Genomic DNA, 26,298 nt, shown 5'->3' on the forward strand with positions numbered 1-26,298 from the left:
AACAGAATCATGAGGAGTTTCATGGGCTTTTTCCTCCCTCTGTTTCCTTCCTCAGACCTCAGGGTGGCCTGAGACATGAAACTGTATAGCAAATACAAACATCAAAAATTTGAGAGAAGGGCTGGGGACATGGCTCAGTAGTAGAGCACCTGACTGCCTGCTTCAGGCCCTGGGCTCAATCCCTAGCATGGGAAAAAAAAAATCTGAGAGAGGCTCCCTTTCCAGAGAAAACTGGGATTGTTTTTCTTTTTTCCCTGTTTCTCTCCTATGTTTGCCCCAAGGCCAGCTCCACCTTGGAGCTAGCAGCACAGTCCCTACAACCGCAAAAGAAAACCTGTCCCTACATCCAGAAAAACTAGGAAACTAGACCCTATAGTCCAAACAATGTGTGAGGAAATCTACTGTTTTCCTCCATTATTTCTATTGCCATTTTGCTCCCAAAGTGGCCCAAGCACAGACTGCACAGCAGTTTCTCCAAGAGGAACTGTCTGTCTGGCCACAGAGACAGGAAAGGAGCACCTGGATCTGGTAAGCAGGAGAGAAACAGAGGGGGATCACCTATTGTAGACTGTGACCTAACAGGAATCTCAAGGTCACCCTAGGTTAAACACCTGCAGAACAGCCCCAAAGCAGCACACCAAAGGCTTGGAAATTGATAGACGCTGCAGCCACCCTTGGCAAGTGAGACTAAGCCTGAGTCATGAACCTAACCAAATCATTGCTGCCTGCTTAACACAAACAACAAGAATGCACTTTCTCCAGTGGGTTTTAACAGAATCAGAGTCTCATAGCATGTTATTCAAAATATCCATAATACAAACCAAAGTTATTCAACACATGAAGAACCAGGAAAATCAGATCAATTGTAAAGGAAAAAAAAGAATCAACAGGTGCTAACCCCAAGATGGTTCAGAAGTGGGAATTATCAAAGAGTTTAACACAGCTATCATAATATGGTGCATAAAAAAAGTTTAGCATTCTTGAGTGGAAAAACAGAAAGCAAAGAAAAATTAACCATAAAAAATTTAAAAATGAAAAATATACCAAATAAAACATTCACAGAATGAGTTCAACAATAGAATGGAGATGACAGAAGAGAAAGATTAGTAGAACTGCTAATTTGAAAAGTGGCAAGAAAAAAAGGTTGAAAAATGAAGCACTTCAGAGGCCTTTGGAACAATTATCAAAATTTTGAATTTTTTTTTTAAATCAGGGCCTCAAAAGGAAAAGAGAGAAAACTGTTGCAGAAAAAAAAACTGTAATAAAAGTGAATATTTCCTGCTATAGTTTGAATATTCTTGTCTCTTCCAAATTTCATGTTGAAACTCAGTGCCCATTGCAATTATACTGGGAGGTGACACCTCTAGGGAGATGTGTAGGCCACAAGGGCTCTGCCCTCAATGGGTTAATGCCATAATGCCACTACAAAAAGTACAGGTGGGAGTGAGTTCTCTCTCTTTTGCTCTTCTGCCACGCAAGGAACAGTATTTCTCCCTGCCGAAAGACAGGCATTCAAAGTGCCATCTTGGAAGCTGAGATCAGGCACTTACCACAGTACAAAAGTACCAGTGCCTTGATCTTGGATTTCCCAACCTCCAGAACTGTGAAAAACAAATGGCTATTCTTTTTAAATTACTTAGTTTGTGGTACTTTGTTATAGTTCACAAAATTGACTAAATTTGATGAAAAATAGAAAATTACAAAGAACTATTATAAATCCCAAGCGTAAGAAACATGAGAAAAAGAACACCAAAGCATATAACCATCAAATTGTTCAAACCAGTAATAATGAAAAATCTTAACAGCAGAAAAACACTGCAAACAGAGGAACAACAACAAAAAAAGATGACAGCAGATTTTGCATCAGTGCAACACTACCTTCAAAATACATAGAGAAAAACAGTGTCAAATACTGTCAACCTAGAATTCATTCTATACCTAGCCAAAAATAAATAAAAAATAAAGCAGCAGCAGCAGCTAAGGGCTAGGAATTCAGTTCAGTTGCAGAGTGCTCTGCTATTAATCTACAGTGTGCACAGATACACACACACACACACACACACACACACAAATAATTTTTCAGACATAAAACCTGAAGAGTTCATCACCACCAGACCTGTAATAAAAAAAAATGTTAATAAAAGCCCTTTCAAGTAAAAAGAGTGGTATCAGATGGAAACATGAATCAACACAAAAACTGAAGAGCACCAACGTAACTACAGAGGCAAATATGTTACTTTTCTTATTATTTAAACCTCTCTAAAAGAAAACCGTTTGAAGTGATAACATTGTAGCATTTATAACACTAATAAAACACACGAAAATCATAGCATAAAGTCTAAGTGGGGGGAAATGGAAGTATACTATTTTAAGCTTTTGTACTGCACATAAAAAGCATATGACATCATTTCTGTGATGTCATTAATGTCACTGGTGCATCTTGATGAGGATGGTGTAGTCAAAGAAGACTGCAAACCATTCTGCTTTCTATCAACTTGTAACCAACCAAGCACTGCTGCCATCTGGTCCACATTTGCTCCTCCTTCACATCACACCCACTCTGTGCCAACCTTCTCTGGACCTGCCTTACAAAACCACCTCTGTCCAACAAGGTAACAAGGGGATTCTAGAGTCAGTTTTCAGCGCTGTGCTACTAACCAATTGTCGCAAGATTTTTTTCTTTAAATTAATATGTTCAATAAAAAATTTTCTGGGCCTTGCTTTTTGGAAAGAATACTTTCGTGTCATGAGAACACTGTACAATTTGGCCTCTGTGTCCATAGGTTCTTCATCTGTGTTCAACCAACCACAGATTGAAAATATTTGGGAAAAAAACAAATTGAGTCTGTACTGAACATATACAGGCTTTTCCCCCCCTGGCATTATTACCTAAGCAATAAGTACAGCAACTATTTACATAGCATTTACATTGCATTAGGTATTATAAGTAATTTATAGATGATTTCAAGCATAAAGGAGGATGTGCATAAGTTACATGCAAATACTAACATATATAGTAATTGTGGCATGTCAGATTTTGGTATCCTTGGGGGTCTTGGAATCAATCCCCCAAGAATATTAAGGGATGACTACATAAGACTATATATATTTTCAAATCATACCTTGCTGTTGGGATATCTGGATCAGCATATATGGTTATGCCTCTTTTCGTTGGCCAGCATGCTGAAGATTCCACACACTGTAAAACAAATTTCAGAAAAAATACATATGCTTAACAAGATATATATTCTTTGGGGACAAAAATTTAAACACCACTCCAGTCAATTTCTTGCACACACAAGACACAGAGAGACAAAAAACTATAAAGTTTGATGATTATGCCATCACTATAATCACTAGATTAATAGGCTCAAAACTGGGGTTGCAGCTCAGCGGTAGAGTGCTTGCCTAGCATGTGCGAGGCCCTGGGTTCGATCCTCAGCACCACATAAAAATACAATAATGGTATTGTGTCCAACTACAACTAAAAAATAAATATAAAAAAATTTAAAAAATAAATAAAAGGTCCAAATGGCATTTCAGATAATTATTGTTTAAAATGCCCTGCAATTACTTTCACCTGTCTCGGTCAAAGGACTGGAAGGCAAGTTAGAATCCCAAATTTTCATACCCTTGTTCAAATGAGAAGAAGTACCCAATTTTAGAAATGGCATTAATTATCAAGGACAAGAGTTTGACAAGAAGGGAGGTGGATGGAGTTCCCTTGTTTTTTCAAAATAAGTAAACATGCAAACTGTATTTTTTTCATGAATAAAACTATCATAGTCAATTTTTTTTAAGAAGAAAACACATTTTGGTTTCTTATAGGATATTACTAACATTACATGAAGTTTACATTAAATGAGAATTTTTAAAATACAACCTTATTTACATCTTTTAAAGAGATGCACTGCTGCTTCTTTTCAGATTTCTTTTTAGGTGAGTCTCTCATAGAATCCCTATTATATTTTTCAGCTCTATCTGAAAAATAAAAACAGCGATACAAAGCTACCTTGAAAAATGCTGATAGGAAACAAATGGCAAAAATCTTAATACATGAAATTATTATGGAATAGGGGTTTATATTAAACTTTATTTACGGGGATTAAATTTTAAAAATTTGTTTCAGCCTTTATTATTGTTTTCAAAGTTCTAAAAATTCCCACACCAGCTTATAAGACTAAAACACAATTTATTTTCCCAAGCTGGTCATTTTTATTTACCAAAGGCGGCTACAATTACTGTCCAACAATCTGGGATTACTGAGAGCAATAAAAACTAGGTGAAACTGTGCAACGGCAAAACACAAGGATGCGAACACTTGGTACTTTTCCTGCTGTAAGGGAATTAGAAGGAACACCATGGAAAGATATATTCCCATGGTGACAGGACTGCTTTCAGCAGTAACTCTCATCTGAGGACCCTACAGGAGGCCACACATGTGAGAGCTGCCACACCAGGCACTGTGCCAAGGGCACTCCATACCTGCACAGCCCACCTGACCAACTCCGGGCAGGATGGGAGTGAGGCCTCCCCCCACCCCAGAGAGAGATGGGGCACACACTCTTGATGGTTTCACAGCAGATCCCATTTACTTAATCATGCTATGCTGGATTATTTGACCTGGAAAGAAGTTGAGCCATAGGGAAAAACACTACAAAGAGGTATATGTATATGCAGGAGGGTCTTGTTCCTGTAAAATAAAAATTAACCCATACATTTACATCTAGAGAACTGTGGAAAGACAGACTCTTAAAATTTTAATAAGTAGGTAGTGAGGTGGCAAGTTTTTACAATTTTGGTTATCTGTATTCTTCCATGATGAACAATATCACCCATGTGAAAATAATATTAAATGTAGGGAACATCTTAGCTCATTAATGCTTTGGTTCATTTTAACATACTATGGATGCATGTGAAATGTCACATCCACAGGTAAACACACACCCAGTGCAGGAGGGAAGTGGTAAGGAACGACCACAGGGGTGAACCAGCATCACAGGCTGACAAACTTCACCCTGTTGAACAATTCCAAATCATTAAACATTTCTGAGATATGGGATTAAAGACTGAGTATATCTCCCTCATAAGTACAACTTCCTTATTTTTCTGCATCCTACTGCTCAAAATAAAAGTCAATCATAAAAGTATGGTATACTCTGAGGACAAATAATAATCACTGGTATTTTTCAGGGTTAGAAAATATCAGTCTTCCAGATGGACAAATGCCTACTGTTTCTTTTTTTATTTTCTGAGACAGTGTCTTGCTATGTTTCTCAGGCTGGCTTTGAGCTCCTAGGTTCAAGTGATCCTCTTGCCTCAGCCTCCCAAGTAGCTGAAACTATAGGTTTGAGCCACAGAGCCCAGCTCACAAGGGTCTGTGATGTTCTTTATGTTACAGTAAACTTTCTAAGTGTGGACTGCAGGTCAAGTAATCACTGTCAGCATCTATATCATAAATTGGTTCCATTAAATTATATTAAAAAAAGAGACCAGAGTCCTTCTAAACAACCCTTTTAATCTTCAGTTAGTTAAAGACTGGGGGTATAGCTCAGTGGTAGAACATTGGGAGGCCCCAAAGCTGGGTTTGAGTTGTTTAATCCTCAGTCCCCCCCAAAAAAGGATATTATTTTATGTTGACTATGAAATATACCAAACTGGCGGACTCACCCAGTATTGTAGCAGTTGACTGTAGGTCACTGACAACACCCTTGCACCAGGTATGCTGGAGAGACTGTGCCAGAAAATCTAAATCATGTGACTCTAAAAGAATAAATTTCAAAATTAAGGCATGAAATAAAATGTAAAGTAAAGTGCAGATTCCTTGTTCTACCACAACTGCTCTTGCTTTTGCTGTATGGTCATAGGACACCTAACAAGGAAGCAGCAACATTTGAGGGTACTAAAATCTGACAGCAGAGAGGAACATTTAAAAGCACTTCCACAGTTCACCACTAACTCTTCTCATATTTTACTGCTAAGGACCATTTTACAATTAATAATTCTTTTTAAAACTGTCTAAAACAATGAATATTCAAAACATTATTTTAACTACAAATTTAATCTTTAAACTACAAATATCTGGACTTCTGAAAATGTGACTTATTAAGAAATTGAAAATGGTTTCTTCCCGGTTTCATGAAAATAAATTATAGCAGCTTTAGGACCACAAAATCTGTCACAGGCTTGTCCCAACATTAAATTTCAATTATTAAACATAGAGTCCAAGTCTCTGCCTACACAGGGAAAAATCTGTACTACAACTTATGGCAACACACTAAGACTATAAATAAAGCAACTTAAAAGAAATACATATAAATGTGAATGCACTCACTTTTCATTCCTTGAAAATCTTTTCCTTGCAATAGCATTGGCCAAAGAGTAAGGGCTGGATTGAGTTTACTGGAGAAAGAAGCTGACTTTATATCCAACCTTGGTTTCTCTAAAGCATCAAGGTTTTTCTTCTCTGTGGGAGATACATAGCAAGCAAAGTTCTTTGCAACCAGATCATCGTTCACACAAACCTGTAAAATTAAAACATTTTATGGATAGTAAGACAAGTATAGTTAAGTGAATGTAAAGAAACTATTGCAGCCTTAATCCTAAATTTGGTTTCAGAAAAAAATGTTTTACAGAACATAATTTGATCTATTTGTATGATTTCTGCTCTGATAATGGTGAAGTAAATACTTCCTGCCAACCTTCCTGATGAGAATACAGCAAGAATATGTAAGGAATACAAAAACAGCTAAAGAAATAAAGAGCCAACACAACCTGGCCCAGCAAAAATCTGGTGGCATGACACTAACCATAAAAGGAAAATTGATAAAATTAGGTTTTACCAAAATGTAAAACTTCTACTCTTAAAGAATGATAAAGGACTGCAAATTGATGCAACCACTCTGGAAAGCAGTATGGAGATTCCTCAGAAAACTTGGAATGGAACCACCAAGTTATCTCTTAATCCAGTTATCTCACTCCTCCATATATACCCAAAGGAATTAAAATCAGCATACTACAGTGACACAGCCACACCAATGTTTACAGCAGCACAATTCACAACAGGTAAGCTATGGAACCATGGAACCAATGTAGGTGCCTTTCAACAGGTGAACAGATAAAGAAAATGTGGTATGTAGACATAATGGAATATTACTCGGGCCTTAAAAATAATGGCTTTATTATGACATTTGTCAGTAAACAGATGAAACTAGAGGCTATATGCTAAGTGAAATAAGCTAGAGGCTATTATGCTAAGTGAAATAGGCCAATCCCCAAAACACAAAAGTCAACTGTTTTCTCTGATATGTGGATTCTAATACACAACACAGGGGAGAGGGGAAGAATAGAAGTTCAGTAGATTAGACAAAAAGGAATGAAGGGAAGGGAGAGGAGACAGTAATAGAAAAGACAGTGGAATAAATCTGACTTCTTTTGTACACATATAAATACACCACAGTGACTCTCCACACCATGGAGAACCAAAAGACTGGGGTGCTAATTAGAATAATATGTATTCCATGTTTGCAGAAATATGTCAAAATATACTGTACTGGGGCTGGGGATGTGGCTCAAGCGGTAGCGCGCTCGCCTGGCATTCGTGCAGCCCGGGTTCGATCCTCAGCACCACATACAAAGATGTTGTGTCCACCGAAAGCTAAAAAATAAATATTAAAAAATTCTCTCTCTCTCTCTCTCTCTCTCTCTCTCTCTCTCTCCCCACTCTCTCTTTAAAAAAAAATATACTGTACTATCATATATAACTAAAAAGAATGACAAAATAAAAATATTTTTAAAACAGGTATCTGAATAGACAAACAGAACAAAGAATTCTCAAAACTCCATGAAAAGAAAATAACCAAGTTAAAAAAAAACAGGCAAGGGCTGGGGATATGGCTCAAGTGGTAGCGCGCTCGCCTGGCATGCGTGCGGCCCGGGTTCGATCCTCAGCACCACATACCAACAAAGATATTGTGTCCGCCGAGAACTAAAAAATAAATATTAAAAATTCTCTCTCTCTCTCCCCTCTCTCACTCTCTCTTTAAAAAAAAAAACCAGGCAAAATATCTTAATAAATACTTCATCAAAAATGATGCATGGCAGACTTCAAACTATACTACAGAGCAATAGTAACAAAACAGCATGGTACTGGTACCAAAACAGGTGGGTGGACCAATGGTACAGAATAGAGGACACAGAAACCAATCCACAAAACTACAACTATCTTATATTTGATAAAGGGGCTAAAAGCATGCAATGGAGGAAGGATAGCATCTTCAACAAATGGTGTTGGGAAAACTGGAAATCCATATGCAACAAAATGAAACTGAATCCCTTTCTCTCGCCATGCACAAAAGTTAACTCAAAATGGATCAAGGAGCTTGATATCTAATCAGAGACTCTGCGTCTGATAGAAGAAAAAGTTGGCTACGATCTACATACTGTGGGGTCAGGCTCAAATTCTTCAGTAGGACACCCATAGCACAAGAGTTAATAACTAGAATCAACAAATGGGACTTACTCAAACTAAAAAGTTTTTTCTCAGCAAAAGAAACAATAAGAGAGGTAAATAGGGAGCCTACATCCTGGGAACAAATCTTTACTCCTCACACTTCAGATAGAGCCCTAATATCCAGAGTATACAAAGAACTCAAAAAATTAGACAATAAGATAACAAATAACCCAATCAACAAATGGGCCAAGGACCTGAACAGACACTTCTCAGAGGAGGACATACAATCAATCAACAAGTACATGAAAAAATGCTCACCATCACTGGCAGTCAGAGAAATGCAAATCAAAACCATCCTAAAATACCATCTCACTCCAGTAAGATTGGCAGCCATTAGGAAGTCAAACAACAACAAGTGCTGGCGAGGATGTGGGGAAAAGGGTACACTTGTACATTACTGGTGGGACTGCAAATTGGTGCGGCCAATTTGGAAAGCAGTATGGAGATTTCTTGGAAAGCTGGGAATGGAACCACCATTTGACCCAGCTATTCCCCTTCTCGGTCTATTCCCTAAAGACCTAAAAAGAGCATACTACAGGGACACTGCTACATCGATGTTCATAGCAGCACAATTCACAATAGCAAGACTGTGGAACCAACCTAGATGCCCTTCAATAGACGAATGGATAAAAAAATGTGGCATTTATACACAATGGAGTATTACTCTGCATTAAAAAATGACAAAATCATAGAATTTGCAGGGAAATGGATGGCATTAGAGCAGATTATGCTAAGTGAAGCTAGCCAATCCCTACAAAACAAATGCCAAATGTCTTCTTTGATATAAGGAGAGTAACTAAGAACAGAGTAGGGACGAAGAACATGAGAAGAAGATTAACATTAAACAGGGATGAGAGGTGGGAGGGAAAGGGAGAGAGAAGGGAAATTGCATGGAAATGGAAGGAGACCCTCAGGGGTATACAAAATTACATACAAGAGGAAGTGAGGGGAAAGGGAAAAAAATACAAGGGGGAGAAATGAATTACAGTAGAGGGGGTAGAGAGAGAAGAAGGGAGAAGAGGGGAGGGGAGGGAAGGGGAGGGGGGATAGTAGAGGATAGGAAAGGCAGCAGAATACAACAGACACTAGTATGGCAATATGTAAATCAATGGATGTGTAACCGATGTGATTCTGCAATCTGTATAAGGGTTAAAAATGGGAGTTCATAACCCATGTGAATCAAAGTGTGAAATATGATATATCAAGAACTATGTAATGTTTTGAACAACCAACAATAAAAATTTAAAAAAAACAAAGTAATAAATATAAAAAAAATGATGCATGGATTGCAAATAAGCATATGAAGCCAGGCATAGTAGAGTTATAATCCCAGTGACTTGTGAAGCTAATGCAGCAGAATCAAGAGTCATGGTCACAGGCATTAGACCAGAGACTAACTAGAAGAAAAAGGCCCAAATCTCTATCATGTCAGCTTAGGAACCAAATTCCTCAACAAGACTCCGAAAGAACGAGAAGTAAAAAATCAAGAATCAATAAATGGGATTGTATCAAAGTAAAAAACTTTTTCAGTACAAAGAAAACTATCAAGAACATGAAGAGAGAGCCTGAAGAATGGGAAAAAATCTTTGCCAACTACACCTCAGATACAGCATTAATCTCCAGGATATATAAAGAACTCAAAAAACTTAACACCAAAACCACAAATAATCCAATCAATAAATGGGCAAAGGAACTGAACAGATACTTCACAGAAAAAGAAATATGAATGGTCAACATATGAAAAAATGTTCAACATCACTAGCAATTAGAGAAATGCAAATTAAAACTACATTGAGATTTCATCTCACTCTAGTCAGAATGGCAATTATCAAGAATACAAGTAACAACATATGCTGGCAAGGTTGTGTGGGGGGAGGAAGGTATATTCATACATTGCTGATGGGACTACAAATTGTTGCAACAACTCAGGAAAGCTGTATGGAGATTCCTCAGAAAACTTGGAATTGAACCACTATTTGACCCAGTTATCCCACTCCTCAGCATATATCCAAAGGACTTAAAATCAACTTACTATAGTGATTTGGCCACATCATTGTTCATAGCAGCGTAATTTCAATAGCTAAGCTGTGGAACTAACCTAGGTACCCTTATGTAGACAAATAGATAAAGAAAATGTGGTACATATACATAATGAAATATTATTCAGCCATAAAGAAGAATGAAATTATGGCATTTGCCAGTAAATGAATGGAGCTGGAGAATATCACACTAAGTGAAATAAGCCAATCCCAAAAATCAAAGGCCAAATGTTCTCCCTGATGTGCATACAGATGCTGACTCACAATGGGTGGGGTGGGGGGTGGAGAGGAGAGGTTCACTGTATTGGATAGGGTAGAGGGGGGGAATGAAAATGGGAAAGATGTAGAATGAATTGGACATAATTTTCCTATGTTCATATATGACTACACAACCAATGTAACTCCACATCATGTACAATCACAAAAATGGGAAGTTATACTCCATGTATGTAATGATATATCAAAATACATTCTACTGTCATGTATAACTAAAAAGAATAAAAATTTTTTTAAAAAAGAGTCAAGGTAAGCCTTAGCAACTAGCAAGACCCTATCACAAAATTTAAAAACTAAAAGGGTTAGGGATATACCTCAGTGGTAAAGACTGCCTGTGTTCACTTCCCAGTTCAAAAATATATATAGTAAGTAAGTAAATACATAAAATAGGCACATAAAAGCAACATCAGTCATTTGGCAAATGCTAATTTAAGCCACAATAATATACTATTAGAATAGCCACAGTATCAAGGAAGACCTAAAGAAAGTGAAGTGTTATACACTGCTGATGGAATATAAAATGGAAAATGACTGTGGAAAACATCTATAATATTATATTCCCAAACCGGCCATAACTCACATGTCCATCAACAAGAGAATGGATGCACACACCATTGTTAGTTGTGTAAGAGAAGAGTTCTTGACCATAGAAGGAACAAACTATTGAAACATCCAGCAACATGGATGTCTCTTAAGATAATTTTGCTCAATTAAAGAAGCCAGGCCAAAAAAGAACACCTTGGGACATATCCCTGTACTTTATCTAGAAAAGGACTGTTGGTCTTAACCGTTTTCTGGCCTCATGCACCACATGGACCTTCCTGCTGTCTGCACTTTATCATCTTGAAGTAAGAGCAAGTCATCATCATATACAACCTACATGATGAGAAAGAAGACTTTTGAAAAGCAAGAGGAAAGCAAGTCAAAAGAGAATTTATTTTAGAAAAGATGATTTACAAGACAGGTCCTAGAACCAACAATTTTTTACCAACAATTTTACTATTTTACCATAATAATTTTACTATAAGCAATGAAAAGTCATAGGTAAAACCAACCAGAGTGTAAGAACCACAAATGCAATATAGACAGTTAAAAAAAAAAGAACCTTTTTACAAAAGAATAATACAATCACAATGAAGAGTGAGGGAAAGAAAAAAAACTAACCCGAGCAACTGTGAAAACAATTGCTTGACTGTTCAAAGTAAGACAAGAGACAAATTTCCTTTTCACAAGCATGTGTGTGTTAGCAATTCTGAAACAGGATTGATCATGTAAGTATACTGTGGCTAACGAGAGTAGGTTTCTCACTGTTGGAATAAGATTAGGACAAACCCTGTGGCTGCAGGATTGAAACTACAGGGATCGGGGCTGTTGACACTCGTACAGATGATAGACTTCAGAAAAATCTAGATCGTGTGAATGCATAAGTTAGTTATCTGAAGATATCTCATAACACTTTGTGCTGAGAGGATATACAATCAATGATACCCCAGGAACAGCAAGCACACCTAGTGCCCTTATCTTTAAATCTAACTATCGTTCATTAATAAAAGAAACCAGCACTTCTTGGCAAAGTGGTTGATTTGTGGAAAATGACAAAATAATCCTGGAGCATTCTGTGACATGGAAAAGACAACAGTGTTCAAACAATGATGAGCATATTGAAAGGACACATGGACCACTTTGAATAAACTACTAATGGCCAAAATCTGAGGTAATCTGAGCAAGACAATAATGACAGAAATGGTTATTATCCCTCAAACAAGTAACCAAAAATCCATACTAATATAAATTCAATGACTTAATAAATGGTGGAGGAAGGATGATTCTTTATATAATATATAATTCTAATTAAAAATGCAGAAGACAAAAATATTGTAGAATATGCAGAAGACAAAAATATTGCCTATTTCAACAGGCAACCACCACAGTAATAACTTTTACAGACAAGAAGCATTGATGAACATTTGCATAGTCTCAAAAAAACTCCCTATAAAATAATTATTAAGGGCTGGGGATGTGGCTCAAGCAGTAGCACCCTCGACTGGCATGCATGGGACGCTGAGTTCGATCCTCAGCACCACATAAAAAAATAAAATAAAGATGTTGTGTCCACCGAAAACTAAAAAATAAATATTTAAAAATTATCTCTTTTTAAATAAAATAATAATTATTGATATCAAAAGAAAAAAAAATAGTAACACTATATGGGGAAGACCTGTACAACACTACATTACCACATGATTGACATGAACTAATCACAAGCAATTAGACATGTTAACAGTACAAACCCCACAACGATGTACTGAGACCTGCACAATATTGCTTCCGTGGCATTACTGCAAAAATCACTCAACTTCAACCTAATCATGAGAAAACATCAGGCAAAACCAACTTAAGTGACATTCTGGAAAACAACTGGCCAATAAAGGTCACAAAAGGTGAGGAAAGACTGAGGAACTGTCCGACTAGAGGAGACTAAGAAGACATGACCACCAGAGGCAACTCAGGTCCTGAATCAGCTCCTAGACCAGAAAAAGAAAATAAGTAGGAAAACTGGCAGCATTCAAATAATTTGAGAATTAACAGTATTTTATCAATGTTAACTTTCTGGTTTTAATAACTATGATTCTACACAATCTTAACATGGTGTGAATGCATAATCTGCAGATATTTCATAAAAGGGAAATCTGGGCAAAGTATATACAATAATCACATTATTTTTGCATCTCTTCTGTGAGTGAAGTGTTTCATTCATATATATATACATGTATACATACACATACATACATACACACACACACACACACACACACACACACACACATATATATTTAATCTCTAGGTGGAGCCTCAGAGTAACTCAGTGATACAGTGGGTGCTTAGCATGTGCAAGGCCCTGGGTTCAATCCCTAGCAACCCCCATCCCTGGGTAGGCTGCCCTCTGTTGGTTCTGGGCAACCCTAGATCTATGCCCTTCACCCACTTTCCCAAGGTGAACAGCTGCACCTTGTGGTGCCCTTCAGAAAAGGCAGCCAGCCAAAAATGTAGCAGCAAATACTTAGGAAAGGGAGGGTGCAGGTCTCACAGGTCACATCCACTTTCTTTTTCTACATATGGTATCTAAGTTCTTAACAATGAGCACCTATTACAATGAGAAAATCAGGGGAGGGGATAATGATCCTTAGGAATTATTTATAATAATCATTTCCCTAAGATAACACATTTCATACTCATCATCACAGTAATAATTTCTTGTCCATTACTAAATGAGATATTGCTCTGATGAATTGCTCAAGTAATTTTTCAAAGTAATCAAAAAAGGAAACACAGTCCTATTTAACTTCTCAGTTAAGCCAGACCTTGAAACATTCAGATAACTTCTATGCTGTGTGAATTACATTTTTCCTTGATACAATATTTGAAAACACAAATCTTTCACTTACTTTTTCATTTTTTATTGTTACATAAAGGTAGACCTCAAAAGTATCTTCTTCCACAGCACATAATTTGGCTTCCACCTGGGTAGTTGCTAAACAGCATAAGTAAGAGCACAAATAAGCTGATGAGCAAAGTACACTTGATATGATCATGACTATTTCTTCTTAGGTTCTTAGGTGGTTAGTCACTGCTGACCAATAGCCAGCAGCTTCCTCAAGCAGGGTAGGTTCCTTGAGCACAAGGCAGCAGGGTGAGCGAGCCTTGGAAAAGGATCTCCTGACTGTAGAGTGAGCCACATATTCTCTGTCCACATCAACAGTGTCCCCCTGCCACTTTATGAATACAAGTGAATACTTCTCCAGTAAGTACACTTCTCGGTCCTTCTCTCTGACTCCCACATCCAAATTTCTAGTCATAAACTTTCCTCCAAGTACCTCTTCTCTCCTCCAAACACCCCATGAACTGAACTTCTTAGCTACTCTATCACAGTCTTGAGAACCCAACAGGAGCTCAATTTATGGGTACTTATCATGAACTGTGTTAAGTCATTTATACACCTGGTTTCATTTGATTTTTATCACAACCTTTTTTTTTTTTCAATCATTTTTCAGGTAAGGAGACCAGGTTCAGAGAAAATTAAGTAACTTGCCCAAGGCTACATACACAGAAGGGGATGGGCAGAATTCAACCCCAGGGGGTTTATATCTCCAAACCCATACTCTCTTAGCATCACCCATAATGGGCTCACAAGAGCCCAAACCCCAAACCTAGTGACAACCACCCCAACCTCTTACTTCTCCCAGTTTCAAAGCTTCTGGCTTTTCCTTTTTTCAAACAAAGGGGCAGCACAGGAGAGCCAGGACCCAACTACATTCCAGGCAGCACCCTAGGCAGGTCATACCTACTAGTTCTTTAGTACAGCCCTAAGAGGGAGGCACAGACATGGGCCCCTAAAAGTCAGGACAGTTGCCATAAAAGAGGTTAATTTTACAACCACTCAAATAAAATAACACAGTAAAAAGTAAATACATTTTATATATCTTAAATTAGCAATAATGATTTTTACATAATAAATATCCTTTGCTCACTAAAAAAAAGGGTAGGTTTTTAATTGTTAGTTCAATAAAATTCACATAAATTTATTCTACAGCCCTGCAGTTTTTAAGTTTATTGTGTAGGGGATTCATCTACAGAAACAGCCACTTTCTATTTCAGCTGTTAATTATTGGCATCAGCATCCACCCACAAAGTTTCGGGGGTATAGTCACTGTGACACTGATGTTAAAGAAGCTCCCATGTGCCAGCTAAGCAGACACAGGTCAAAACCCCTCGTCAACGGAAGGGTAAGCCACCACGAGTGTCAGTTCAAAGGAGGGTACAGTGAATATGACTGTCTTACCTTTTAGAATATTCTGAAAGTACTGGATTGCTGCACTATCCCACTTTTTGGCAGGGCTGGAAAAATAAACAGATAAAACTTCATTATAAAATATAACCCTACTATACTAATTTCATTTAGTAAACCATATACTAAATATTTCTGGCATTAAATATAAAGCATATTTGCTAGAGGTAGCAGGGAGATTGTCTCTGGCTCTGTTCTGCTCATGAAGACTCTATGAACATCCTGCAAAACCAAGGTCACCTTCACTACTGCAGAGACTCACATTAGTCAGGCCCTGCTGGGTTGTGCCCAATACCATGCTGTCTTCTGTTACAACACCCTCATCCCCAGTTACCTGTGACAAATCTGTCTTCCCAGCCAGAATGCAAGCTCCCTGGGGAAGAGATCCAAAGTGTGCAATGTCCAGCACAGGCTGGCATGGAGAGCAATGTGACAGACATTGGCTAAACCAGCACTCCACAAGGTGGTTAGAGAAACCCAGTCACTATCATCTCAAGCTATTCCTCCCTTAGCCGACTCTAGAACCCCCATGCCCTCTCCCATTAGATGTCCATCAGCTCGCTCCTTCTACATCTTTCTTCTGCTTTGGCAAGGAAGAAAAAAAGCTGTAGGCAACAGAAAAAGCAGGAGAAACCAGTATTTGGTAGCAAGAACAAAACTAAAATAAAGTTTTAGGTTAGTCTGTATTATGCTTCTACTGTTCTTATCCATCAGAGATTCTACCACCATTCTCCAAGAGTTCTTTTAAAGGAAAAATAGGGTAATGTGTATAACACATGCAGCCCAGTACCTGTATATAATTGGTATTTTATGTATATATGAATATATGTGTGTATATATATATGTATGTATGTGTGTGTGTATATATATATATATATATATATATATATATATATATATATGTGTGTGTGTATGTGTGTGTGTGTGTGTGTATATAATTTTTTCCCTAAGAGGTTAAGCACATTACTTCAAAAGAATTACAAAGGATTTGTAAAAAGACATAGTACAGGGGGGCTGGAGTTGTGACTTGAGAGAGTAGAGTACAGGAAGATCTTCAAAGAGGCCAAAAGTATCCACAGAGAGGTCGTTTCCAAGTTGTTTTGTTTGTTTTGTTTTGCACTTGCCTTGCACATGTGAAGCACTGGGTTTGGTCCTCAGTACCACATAAAAATATAAATAAAGTGGAAAAAAAAGACAGTGGTTCAAAACTCTTGCTACATACAAAAAAATTTACCTAAAAATTTAAAAAATATATAGCCAAGCATGGTGGCACACACCTGTAATCCCAGCTATTTAGTAGGCTGAGACAGGAGGATCTCAAGTTCAAGGCCAGCCTTAGCATCTCAGAGAGACACTGTTTTGAAATAAAACAAATGAAAAGGGCTATCTCCCTTGCATGAGGTCCTGGGTTCAATTCCCAGTACCGGAAGGAAGGTAGGAAGGAAGGAAGGAAGAAATATATACACACATGTGAAAATAGTAAATTCCTATAAGGCAAACAAATGCAAGAGAAAAATCAATCTAGCATATGAACAGGTAACTCAATCAGTGTCTATCTCTTACATACACAGAGAATAAACACATGAAGAAATATCCAACTTTGCAAGTCAGAAAAATTCAAATTAAAACAAAGTGCCATTTTTACCTAACAAACACACAAAAATTTAAAAGCCTAGCAATACTCCAATACTGTATGGGGAAAACAGCACTTTCTGTACCCCAATGGTGGTAAAAATTGCTAGGGTTTTTGGATGGAAAAAATCTATCACAAATTATATAATACACACTAAGAAAAGCATTTTAGATAAAGTACAAATGAAAAATTATCACGTCAAAGAATGGGATCAAACTCAGTAAGACGACTTATCTTAAGTCCTTCACCTATACTGGATGTATCTTCATGTTGAGTGGGGTCCATCTAAGAGTGGAGAAAGCCCCTGCAGACTACTGAGACTGGGAAAGAGATCATGCAGAGGGAGCAAGACAGGAAATGGGTGGGCTTCCTCTAATGAGGAGCTGGGCTGTATAGGCGGGTGCCCAATTCATGCTTAAGTGTCAGCAGCTGGCTGCTCTGAAACACGAACAACTGAGTAGGCAGTGAGTACTGCCACACTAGGGCCCTTACTCCCAGAGTCTACACAGCAAAGGGTCATGAGTGGCAATGCACGCTGGCTGGAGGGCAGCCTTGTGGGAAGTAATGGTTTTCACAAAGACAAGCTGGCTTATTATCTCATCAGTGTGGATTCTGAGGCAGGCCACAAGAGTGATATATTCACCACCTCAAGTACAGGTGGTGTGGGTGGGAGAGGAGAGGAGAGGAAGATCTTCAAAGAGCTCAAAAGTATCTACAGAGAGGTAGCTTCCAAATTATTTTGTTTGTTTTGGTTTTGGTTTTGGTTTTGGTACCAGGGATTGAACCCAGGGGCACTCTACCACTGTGCTTCAACCCTTTTTATTTTTTATTATGAGACAAGGTCTCATTAAATTGCTGAGGCCCTTGCTAAACTACTAAGGCTGGCATGGAAATTGTGATCTTCCTGCCTCAGCACTGCAAGTGGCTGGGATTACATGTATATACCACTACACCAAGCTATGGCTTTCAAGTTCAGAAAGTACAAACCATCATCACTGCCATGGCAAGTGGAGTCAGAATTGGGCTGATTCCTATGGCTTTTCTTTCTATATGCCACAATTCTGAAGGGAAAGGATGGAATTGACCCCACTGGCTACAGACACAGAAATCAAGCCACTCAGAATAGCAATTATAAAAAATACAAAAAATAATAAATGCTGGCAAGAACATGGAGAGAAAGGAACCCCCTTACACACTGTTGGTATAATGTAAATTAGTACAGTCACTGTGGAAAACAGTATGAAAATTCAAAAAAAACCCTAAAAAATAGAACTATCATATGATCTAGCTATACCTCTCATGGGTAAACACCCCAAAGGAAATGATATCAGCATATTTAAAAATGCCTGCATTTTTACTTGAAGCAGTATTCACAATACCCAAGATATGGAATCTGCCTAAGTGCACAACAACAGATGATTAAAAATATATGTGTTATATACAGTGGAGTACCATTCAGTCATAAAGAAGAATAAAATCACATCATTTTCAGGAAAATGGACTGGATTGAAGGTTATCATAGTAAGTGAAATTGGCCAGACACAGAAAGATATGTATTGCATGTGGTTACACCAGTAGGTAAGAAAGACAGAGGGAAAGGCCAGAAAATGTAGGAGAGAAGAAGAGAGGGTGGACATGATTGAAGTACAACATAATGCATGGAAATGTCACAAAGAAACTATTAATTAGTACAACTGTTTTCACTGAATAATTATGATAATAATAAAATAACAGATCAAGTTTATACCTGACAAAATACTGCCCAATACAGGGTGCTTCTGTACAAACACTAGCACCATGAACAGATACTAGTAAAAAGGAACAAAGACAGGAGAGTGCGTGTGCACAGTGTCTATCTCTTGTCATCTACATATTTTATGGATGTGCCAAATCATATGGAAATAATGTAGCTAGCTATCAAGAGGAGAATGGTTAAGTACAAGTAAGATAATTACATCCACTCATGAAAAAAAATTAATGGTAAAGAGCTCCAACATACATTCTTAAGTTAATCTTGCTAATAAGTCAGCATGTTCTAATTTTCATTGAAAGATTCATGAAGATGAGATGTGTATAAAAGCACTGACAGGGTTCTAGAAGTTCAGAGGTTTAATAGACCACAAGGCCTCATAGAAGGGAGGACACAGGGCTGGAGAGAAATGCAATAAATGTTAGTTTGTTTGTTTGAGACAGGGGCTATGTTGCCCAGGCTGGCCTTGAATTCCTGGGCTCAAGTGATCTTTTACCTTAGCTTTAGCCCCCCAACTACAGGTGTGCATCGCTATGCCTGGTTAATATACTTTTCATGGTCCATGATCCTGCTTTCTTTTTTCTTTATAGATACCTTATTACTTTTTACAAGTTAAAAAAATAAAATAAAAAGGGCGAGAAGCACAGGCCCTCTTCTAACTTCCCCCTACCCCAACTTCTGCCCCAGGGGACTCTGCTGCACAGCCAGATTTGACAGTGACTCAGAAGCCAACTCTTGCAGAACAGAGATCTGTGAAATTTCTTAGCATTCCTACGGAGGAACAGATTTCAAATAAACACTTGATTTAAGACTTATTTAATGATTCAAACTATTGAAGAAGCTGTACTTACACAATTTCAGCATTGTCTTCACAGAAGTCAATGTGTAATGTAACAGGTTTTGTGCAATACAGTCTGAATTTCTTTGCTCTATAGGGAAGCTGCATAAAAGATTCTACTGCAACCCGGATGCTTAAAAGTGAAGCAGAGATAGTTCCATTACAAATAAAAGTTGTACACAATATAGTCATTTAAAGTATACCTACATAATACATAATCAATATACTTAATGTAAAACATACATACATGTAAAACATACATAATCAATATACTTAATGTAAAACTTATGCCTGTATGTGTGTCAACTTTTGCCTCATAAAGGTTAGGAAAAGGTGATTGCTTTATTTCATCATATATTGTTCTCCTGCCCAATCAAACTAAACTAAAACACCAAATACAAAAAAAAATCTTCCCAACAGTTAAACACAACAGTTATTTTTATAACAATTATGACTGTAAAGGTGCAGAATTGTAAGCTGGAAAGGTTATCTACTTTTTCCTAAGTATCTATAAATTCCCAATGTCTGGCAAGTCCTTGTGCCACAAATATTTCTATTCAGGATACCCCTCTTATTACAACTAAACTCTACTTGGTATTGCTCCTCCTTCAGTAGAAGAAAGTCCTCATATTTATTTATTGAATTGACAACCTCTTATCCTGGTAAGGAAACTGGAAAAGTTATCACAAAACGCTTGTTGCTAGCATTTTCTAATAAATTGTGACATGTGGCCCCAGAATCAGTGAAGGCTGCCTAGTCACCAGCTAGTTACCAGCTCACTACGAATTCTCTCCTCACCTTAAGCCATGGCCATGCTCTCACTTTAGTAAGTAGGACAATCAGGAATACACACTTGAGCACACACTCTGATCTCTGCAACCTGAGGCTGGGACAGCAACCTACCCTTCTGGAGAGAGAAGAGTTCCTCTCCACCTCCTGCTACTATCTTTCTTGCAGCCACTCTCCCTTAATGGACTTGCTCCATCACAGAGCAAATAGAGGGAATAGAACAGAGAATAACTGGCGAAGGATCTACAGGAGATGCAAAGAGAAGGGCCTGAACCTCTTTGCCCTTTCTAGGAAGGAAGGTGGAGACAGGCTGCCCTCAGTCTCATTTGACCACTGTTATTCCAGTCAATGAAAACAGAATCGGAACTTGCAAGTCTTCCATTTGACAAGTTAAAAAATTCTAGTTTCATCTTTCTCAAAAGATAACCTTTGGAGGCTGGGGTTGTGGCTCACCTAGCATGTTCGAGGCCCTGGGTTCAATCCTCAGCACCACATAAAAATAAATAAAATAAAGATATTGTGTCCAACTACAATTAAAAAATAAATATTAGAAAAAAAATAACCTTTGTCACCTTACTTTAAAAATGGACATTCTTCTTTAAATTGACATCTGTCTCCTTAAAGAGTGTTAAGGCAAAATACATGCATACGTACTTTTTAGATTTTACTGGAATGTATTTGGCAAAATCCACAAGGAAACACTCTGCCAGGTAATGGTCTGCTGAAGATATGATTGACTTAATAACAGCCCTGCACCAGCACTTTAGTTCCTGACAATAAACCACACAAACCTACAAAAGAAAAGGAAGGTTTTGTTTTTAAGTTTGGTGTTAAAAATCTCTAGTCACATAAGAGAACCAAAAGGTCCTCTTGAAACTACCTCAGCGGCATTACCTTACAGAAGAGGAGAGATTCCAGAGGTTGGACCTGACTAAGCTAAACCAGTCTTCTAGCAAAAGAACTTTAGGAAGAACGTGAGTCAACCAGATTCTGTTCCACTGCTTTTCTTACTACAGTAGTCCCCTAATCCACAATTTCAGCACTCACTGGTTAACCAAAACCTGAAAATATTAATGTAAAATTCCAGAAATAAACAATTCACAAGTTTTAAGATGTGCTCTATTCTGAGCAGTGTGATGAAATCTCACCATCTCCTTCCAACAATCCCAGAATGTCTACCATACTCATGCTGCATGTGCAACCTGCCCATTAATCACTCAGTAGTCATTTTAGTAGTCATTTTAGCTGTCACAATATTGCAGGTACTTGCGTTCAAGTAACCCTTAATGGCCCCAAAGTGAAAACTATTAAAGTGTACTATTATAATTATTGTTTTATTTGTTATTATTAATCTTTTACTGTGACTAATCCATAAACTATCATAAGTATTAATGGATGGGAAAAAATACAGTGTATATAGAGAGGCATTCCCTTGGGGTCTTAGAACAACATATCCCTTGCAGGTAGGTAAGGGGGACCATTATGAAATCATGCTGACTCCTTAACTAAGGAAAATTTTTAGAAAGTAAAAAATTTAAAATGCATTGCTTTACCTTCCTATATCAGAAAGCTTACAAATGATTGTTAATATGCGTCAGACTGATATAAAATTGCAACCCCAGGGTCATCCTCTTCATTCCCTTGCATGGCTTTTCCTACCCTCTAAATTTGTTTACTACCTGTCATAAACGGATGTTGGATCCATGAAAATGTATATTTTTGTTTTGCTTACTGCCATATTTCCAGGACCCAGCATGGTGCTTGGCATATACTAAGTCTTCAAAAGCCTCTCTTAAGGGGAACCACTCCACTTAAGTGACAGTCCTTGGCATCCTGACTGAACCACAGGACCATCATACTCAATAGGTATTCCATGGCCAACCAAATTATATGCTGACCACAGGCTTATAAAGTCAGCCAGTAGCAAGAGCTGTGCCCAGTCAGGGAAGAAGTGGACCAGCGGAGATTCCTGACCTCTGGAACTGAAACTGGAAAGTATGGTACAGCCACACTGTAAGGGATAAGCGCCTAAGAACCTCACATAATTCAAAACTCAAATGATTCAAGATAAATTCTGACTGCCGCAGTCTGGCTGGGCACAAAATAACTGAGCCACCACAAAACCTTGTAGATTCCAACAGCAACTCTTTATACCCGAACTCTCATGGACACTCTACACACACTACCTGGGAATACACTGCCTCCACCCGGCTCCGCGCACCAATTCTCTCAGAACCCGGCGAGAACAAGAACTCAATGGGAACTCCAAAGGAGCGGGCACCTGAGGCAGCAGGATATGCCCTAATCCTGGAGCCGCCCTATTCCCAGCAGGATCCACCCTAAACCCGGAGCCACCCTAATCCCTGAGCAGGGTCACCTTTCAACCCAAAATGCCATGTGTCATTCCTACTTGGCTATGGCTCTCAGCATCTGACAAAGGATACAGAGTATTTATATTTAATGCTAAAATTCATGCAAGTTGTAAGAATGGTTTGACTATTTAATAGTTCACATAACTAGTAAACTTTGAAACTGTGTTATACTAGGGCTACTGCTTGTCAAAAATTAAATAATTTAAGTATCAAGCTGAACAGTGATTATAATTGAAGAAAACATTTACAAGCCAGAAATAAAAATGAAAAGAAAAGGCACTTAAAAGTGAAAAGAAAAGGAACTAGGGATGTTGCTCAATGGTGGAACACTTGCCTAACATAACATGCATGAGGCTCTGGATTAAATTCTTAGCACCACACACATACAAAATAGAAGAAAGAAAAACAAAATGAACCTCTGAACACCAATGGAAGAACATCATGCTGAAAATGCACTGGGGAAAGGATCAAGCAATTTTTTCTTTACAGTATAAAGTGTATTATTTCAGTCCTAATAAAGGAGGGAAGATTCCACACAGAATTCCAGCTCATGGATGCAGAGGGAATGAGAAATCACTATGTCCAAAGCATGAATAAAAGCTGATGCATGTCACGGTGGTCACTACAGAATGGAGAAACCACAGGCAGCATCCTAGGGAGGGATCAGGCTGTCACCATGTGAATCCACTGGCCAATCACAGCACCACCAAAAAGTGATATTACTTTCCAATTCAATACAACATGAACTTCACAGCACATTCTTAAGAGAAAAAAAGTGACCCTGTATCTATCCAAAGCTATATATTTAACTCTACTTAACTATCAGTCCACCTCCAAAAGGAAGCCCTTGGGAGTCCAAAATGTAAAATACTTTTAAAAAGGACAAATGAGCTGGTTTCATTCCTTCAATAAGGCAATGGTATAGAAAAATAATAAAACATATTATTAATGATTTTGAGGGAAAGAGATTAAAATGTTTTCTAGTTTGTTCAAAAAGAGTTTATAAAATATTTTCCCTTGGGGCTGGGGATGTGGCTCAAGCAGTAGCATGTTCACCTGGCATGCGCAGGGTGCTGGGTTCGATCCTAAGCACCACATAAAAATTTAAAAAATAAAGATGTTGTGTCCACCGAGAACTAAAAAATATTTTTAAAAAATTCTCTTTTTAAAAAAAAATTTCCCATCACACCACTAAAAGAATTCAAACTCTTCTCACGAATGCTGATTTGTCAAGACAATCACACAGTGGACAATGGGCAGTGACACTGCAAGAAGGCAAAAAAAGGCCACGATGTGGAGTAAAAAAAAGAAAGAAAGAAAGAAACACAAGCTGGGGCTAAAAGGGAGGTGTCAGTACAAGACTGAAAACTCCAAGCCCTCTGCTGAAGTGCCTACACCTGCAGCAGATTTAGATAATCTCTTCATTCCCAGACCCAGGAATATGGTCCTAATGCCTGGATTTAGATGTCATGCCATTTCCTATTGCTCCACATGAATCCTACACAACCACCGTCTTTGCATGGCTAGCCTCTATCTTGTGCTAAAAATCCTAAAGCCAGGCAATGATTATAAACAACTAACATTACTCCAAAAGATTTTATCACCCTAGGTGACAAAGTACTTTAAATTTTGAGTAGTGTTCCAAGACATGGTGATTAAACCACATTTAGATACATACCTGCCCTTCTTCCAATATTAATGGCTTTATTTCTATATCTTGACACATGCTGTTATAAAAGTCATTCATGGCAGTATTTAGTTTTTGGTAGTCGACTTCATGATCTAAAAAGGGACTACATCCTTTTATAATAACCCAGAAGCAACCTGGATCTTCAATCTGTAAAATTGTTAAAAGACAATGCATGATTTAAAAGTAGAACCATAAAATGATAAACCTTACAAACATGATAACTATTTCCAACATAAGTGATCTAACAAATTCTTTTTTTTTTTTAAAGAGAAAGATAGACATTTATTTTTTAGATTTCGGCAGACACAACATCTTTTGTTTGTATGTGGTGCTGAGGATTGAACCCGGGCCGCACGCATGCCAGGCCATCGCCCTACCGCTTGAGCCACATCCCCAGCCCTCTAACAAATTCTTAACAAGTACTTTTGTCTTAAATAGTCAGACCAAATGTAAATACCAAAGTGTGTAAGCAACAATATGTAATTAATTCTTAATTATGTGCTATGAAAAGCAGAAATGCCCTTTATCTCCATATTTTGAAAACATAATAATATATACAAGCAAGGGTCAGGCCAATATTTTTAACATTGTTTTTCTAAAGAAGGAGAAATAAATAAGAATATATGTATATTATACTAATATTAAAAAATAAAAGATGATAAATAAACCAAAATAAATATAACTATTACCTATGGTGGAAGGAAGAATGAAGTTAAAGTCAAACCTATTGGAATATATCTGGTTACATGTTATTATTATGAGAAACCAAGATTCTCATTATTAGACATAAGATGAAAACATTAAAAAGTTAAATATGAGTTGAAAATAGAAGAATTCATGACTTTTCAAATGTATTTCCTAGCTCTGCCTAGTGAAAGGGCCTAGAAGCAATGATGTCCCAAGATTTGGGGATCCTAAAAACTAACGAGCAGGAACACAGATGTTTGCAGTAGTATTATTTCTACTTTTTCCAAATATTTGAACATTTTTATAATAAAAAAATTGGCAAAAAGAACAGTGGTCATTCTGATTCAAGTAATGGCAGAACAATCCTTATGACATCTGCAGGTAACAATTATAAGCCCTGGAAAAAACCAAAACAATTTGAAGGCACTGAAGAGCTGCCAAAAGCAGCCAAAGCCTGGAAGAGATTTGGTTCCTGAAAGAAGGAAACCTCACTGTGTTAAACAGCTTTTCCCAGGTCCCCCCCACCCCGCCCCTCCAACGCCCAACCCTCAGCCACGTGATATGAAGACTCCTACACCTCAAGCAGAAAGGCACATGTATGTTGTTTGGGGAATCAGAGAAAAGAGTTTTGGAGCTGCCAGAGCAGCTGAAAACTAAGGGGAGAAACAAGAAAAGGAGGGCCAAAGAGAGGGAGCTCTAAAGTCTGCATATAAAGCCCCTCACATCTTTGGCATATCCTCAATAGCTTAGGTGAGACTCCAAGGAGTCCAGAGAAGACCAACAGCTGGAAGACTGAAAGAAAAAGTTTTAGTTGATATTTAACAAAAACACAGTAACAACTCTGCCAAATCTTTTTCACTTAGGGA

General features: G+C 37.8%; 1 protein-coding gene across 2 annotated transcripts in view; it reads right to left on the minus strand.

Annotated features, from left to right (window-relative positions):
• Tdrd12 (tudor domain containing 12) overlaps nucleotides 1-26,298 on the minus strand; it is a 68,878-nt gene that overhangs the window by 41,443 nt on the left and 1,137 nt on the right. Inside the window, exons 2-10 of one of the 2 annotated variants that reach the window (XM_077793244.1) lie at nucleotides 24,734-24,892; nucleotides 21,338-21,474; nucleotides 19,908-20,027; nucleotides 15,668-15,723; nucleotides 14,274-14,359; nucleotides 6,335-6,524; nucleotides 5,671-5,763; nucleotides 3,884-3,981; nucleotides 3,123-3,199 (exon numbers count right to left, since the gene is read on the minus strand). In XM_077793244.1, the coding sequence (XP_077649370.1) occupies nucleotides 3,123-3,199; nucleotides 3,884-3,981; nucleotides 5,671-5,763; nucleotides 6,335-6,524; nucleotides 14,274-14,359; nucleotides 15,668-15,723; nucleotides 19,908-20,027; nucleotides 21,338-21,474; nucleotides 24,734-24,892 (1,016 nt within the window). The remainder of the gene's footprint in view (nucleotides 1-3,122; nucleotides 3,200-3,883; nucleotides 3,982-5,670; nucleotides 5,764-6,334; nucleotides 6,525-14,273; nucleotides 14,360-15,667; nucleotides 15,724-19,907; nucleotides 20,028-21,337; nucleotides 21,475-24,733; nucleotides 24,893-26,298) is intronic. The other variant, XM_077793245.1, reaches the window with a different exon arrangement.

Source organism: Urocitellus parryii, chromosome 15 (assembly GCF_045843805.1).
Source record: "Urocitellus parryii isolate mUroPar1 chromosome 15, mUroPar1.hap1, whole genome shotgun sequence".
Lineage (NCBI taxonomy): Eukaryota > Metazoa > Chordata > Mammalia > Rodentia > Sciuridae > Urocitellus > Urocitellus parryii.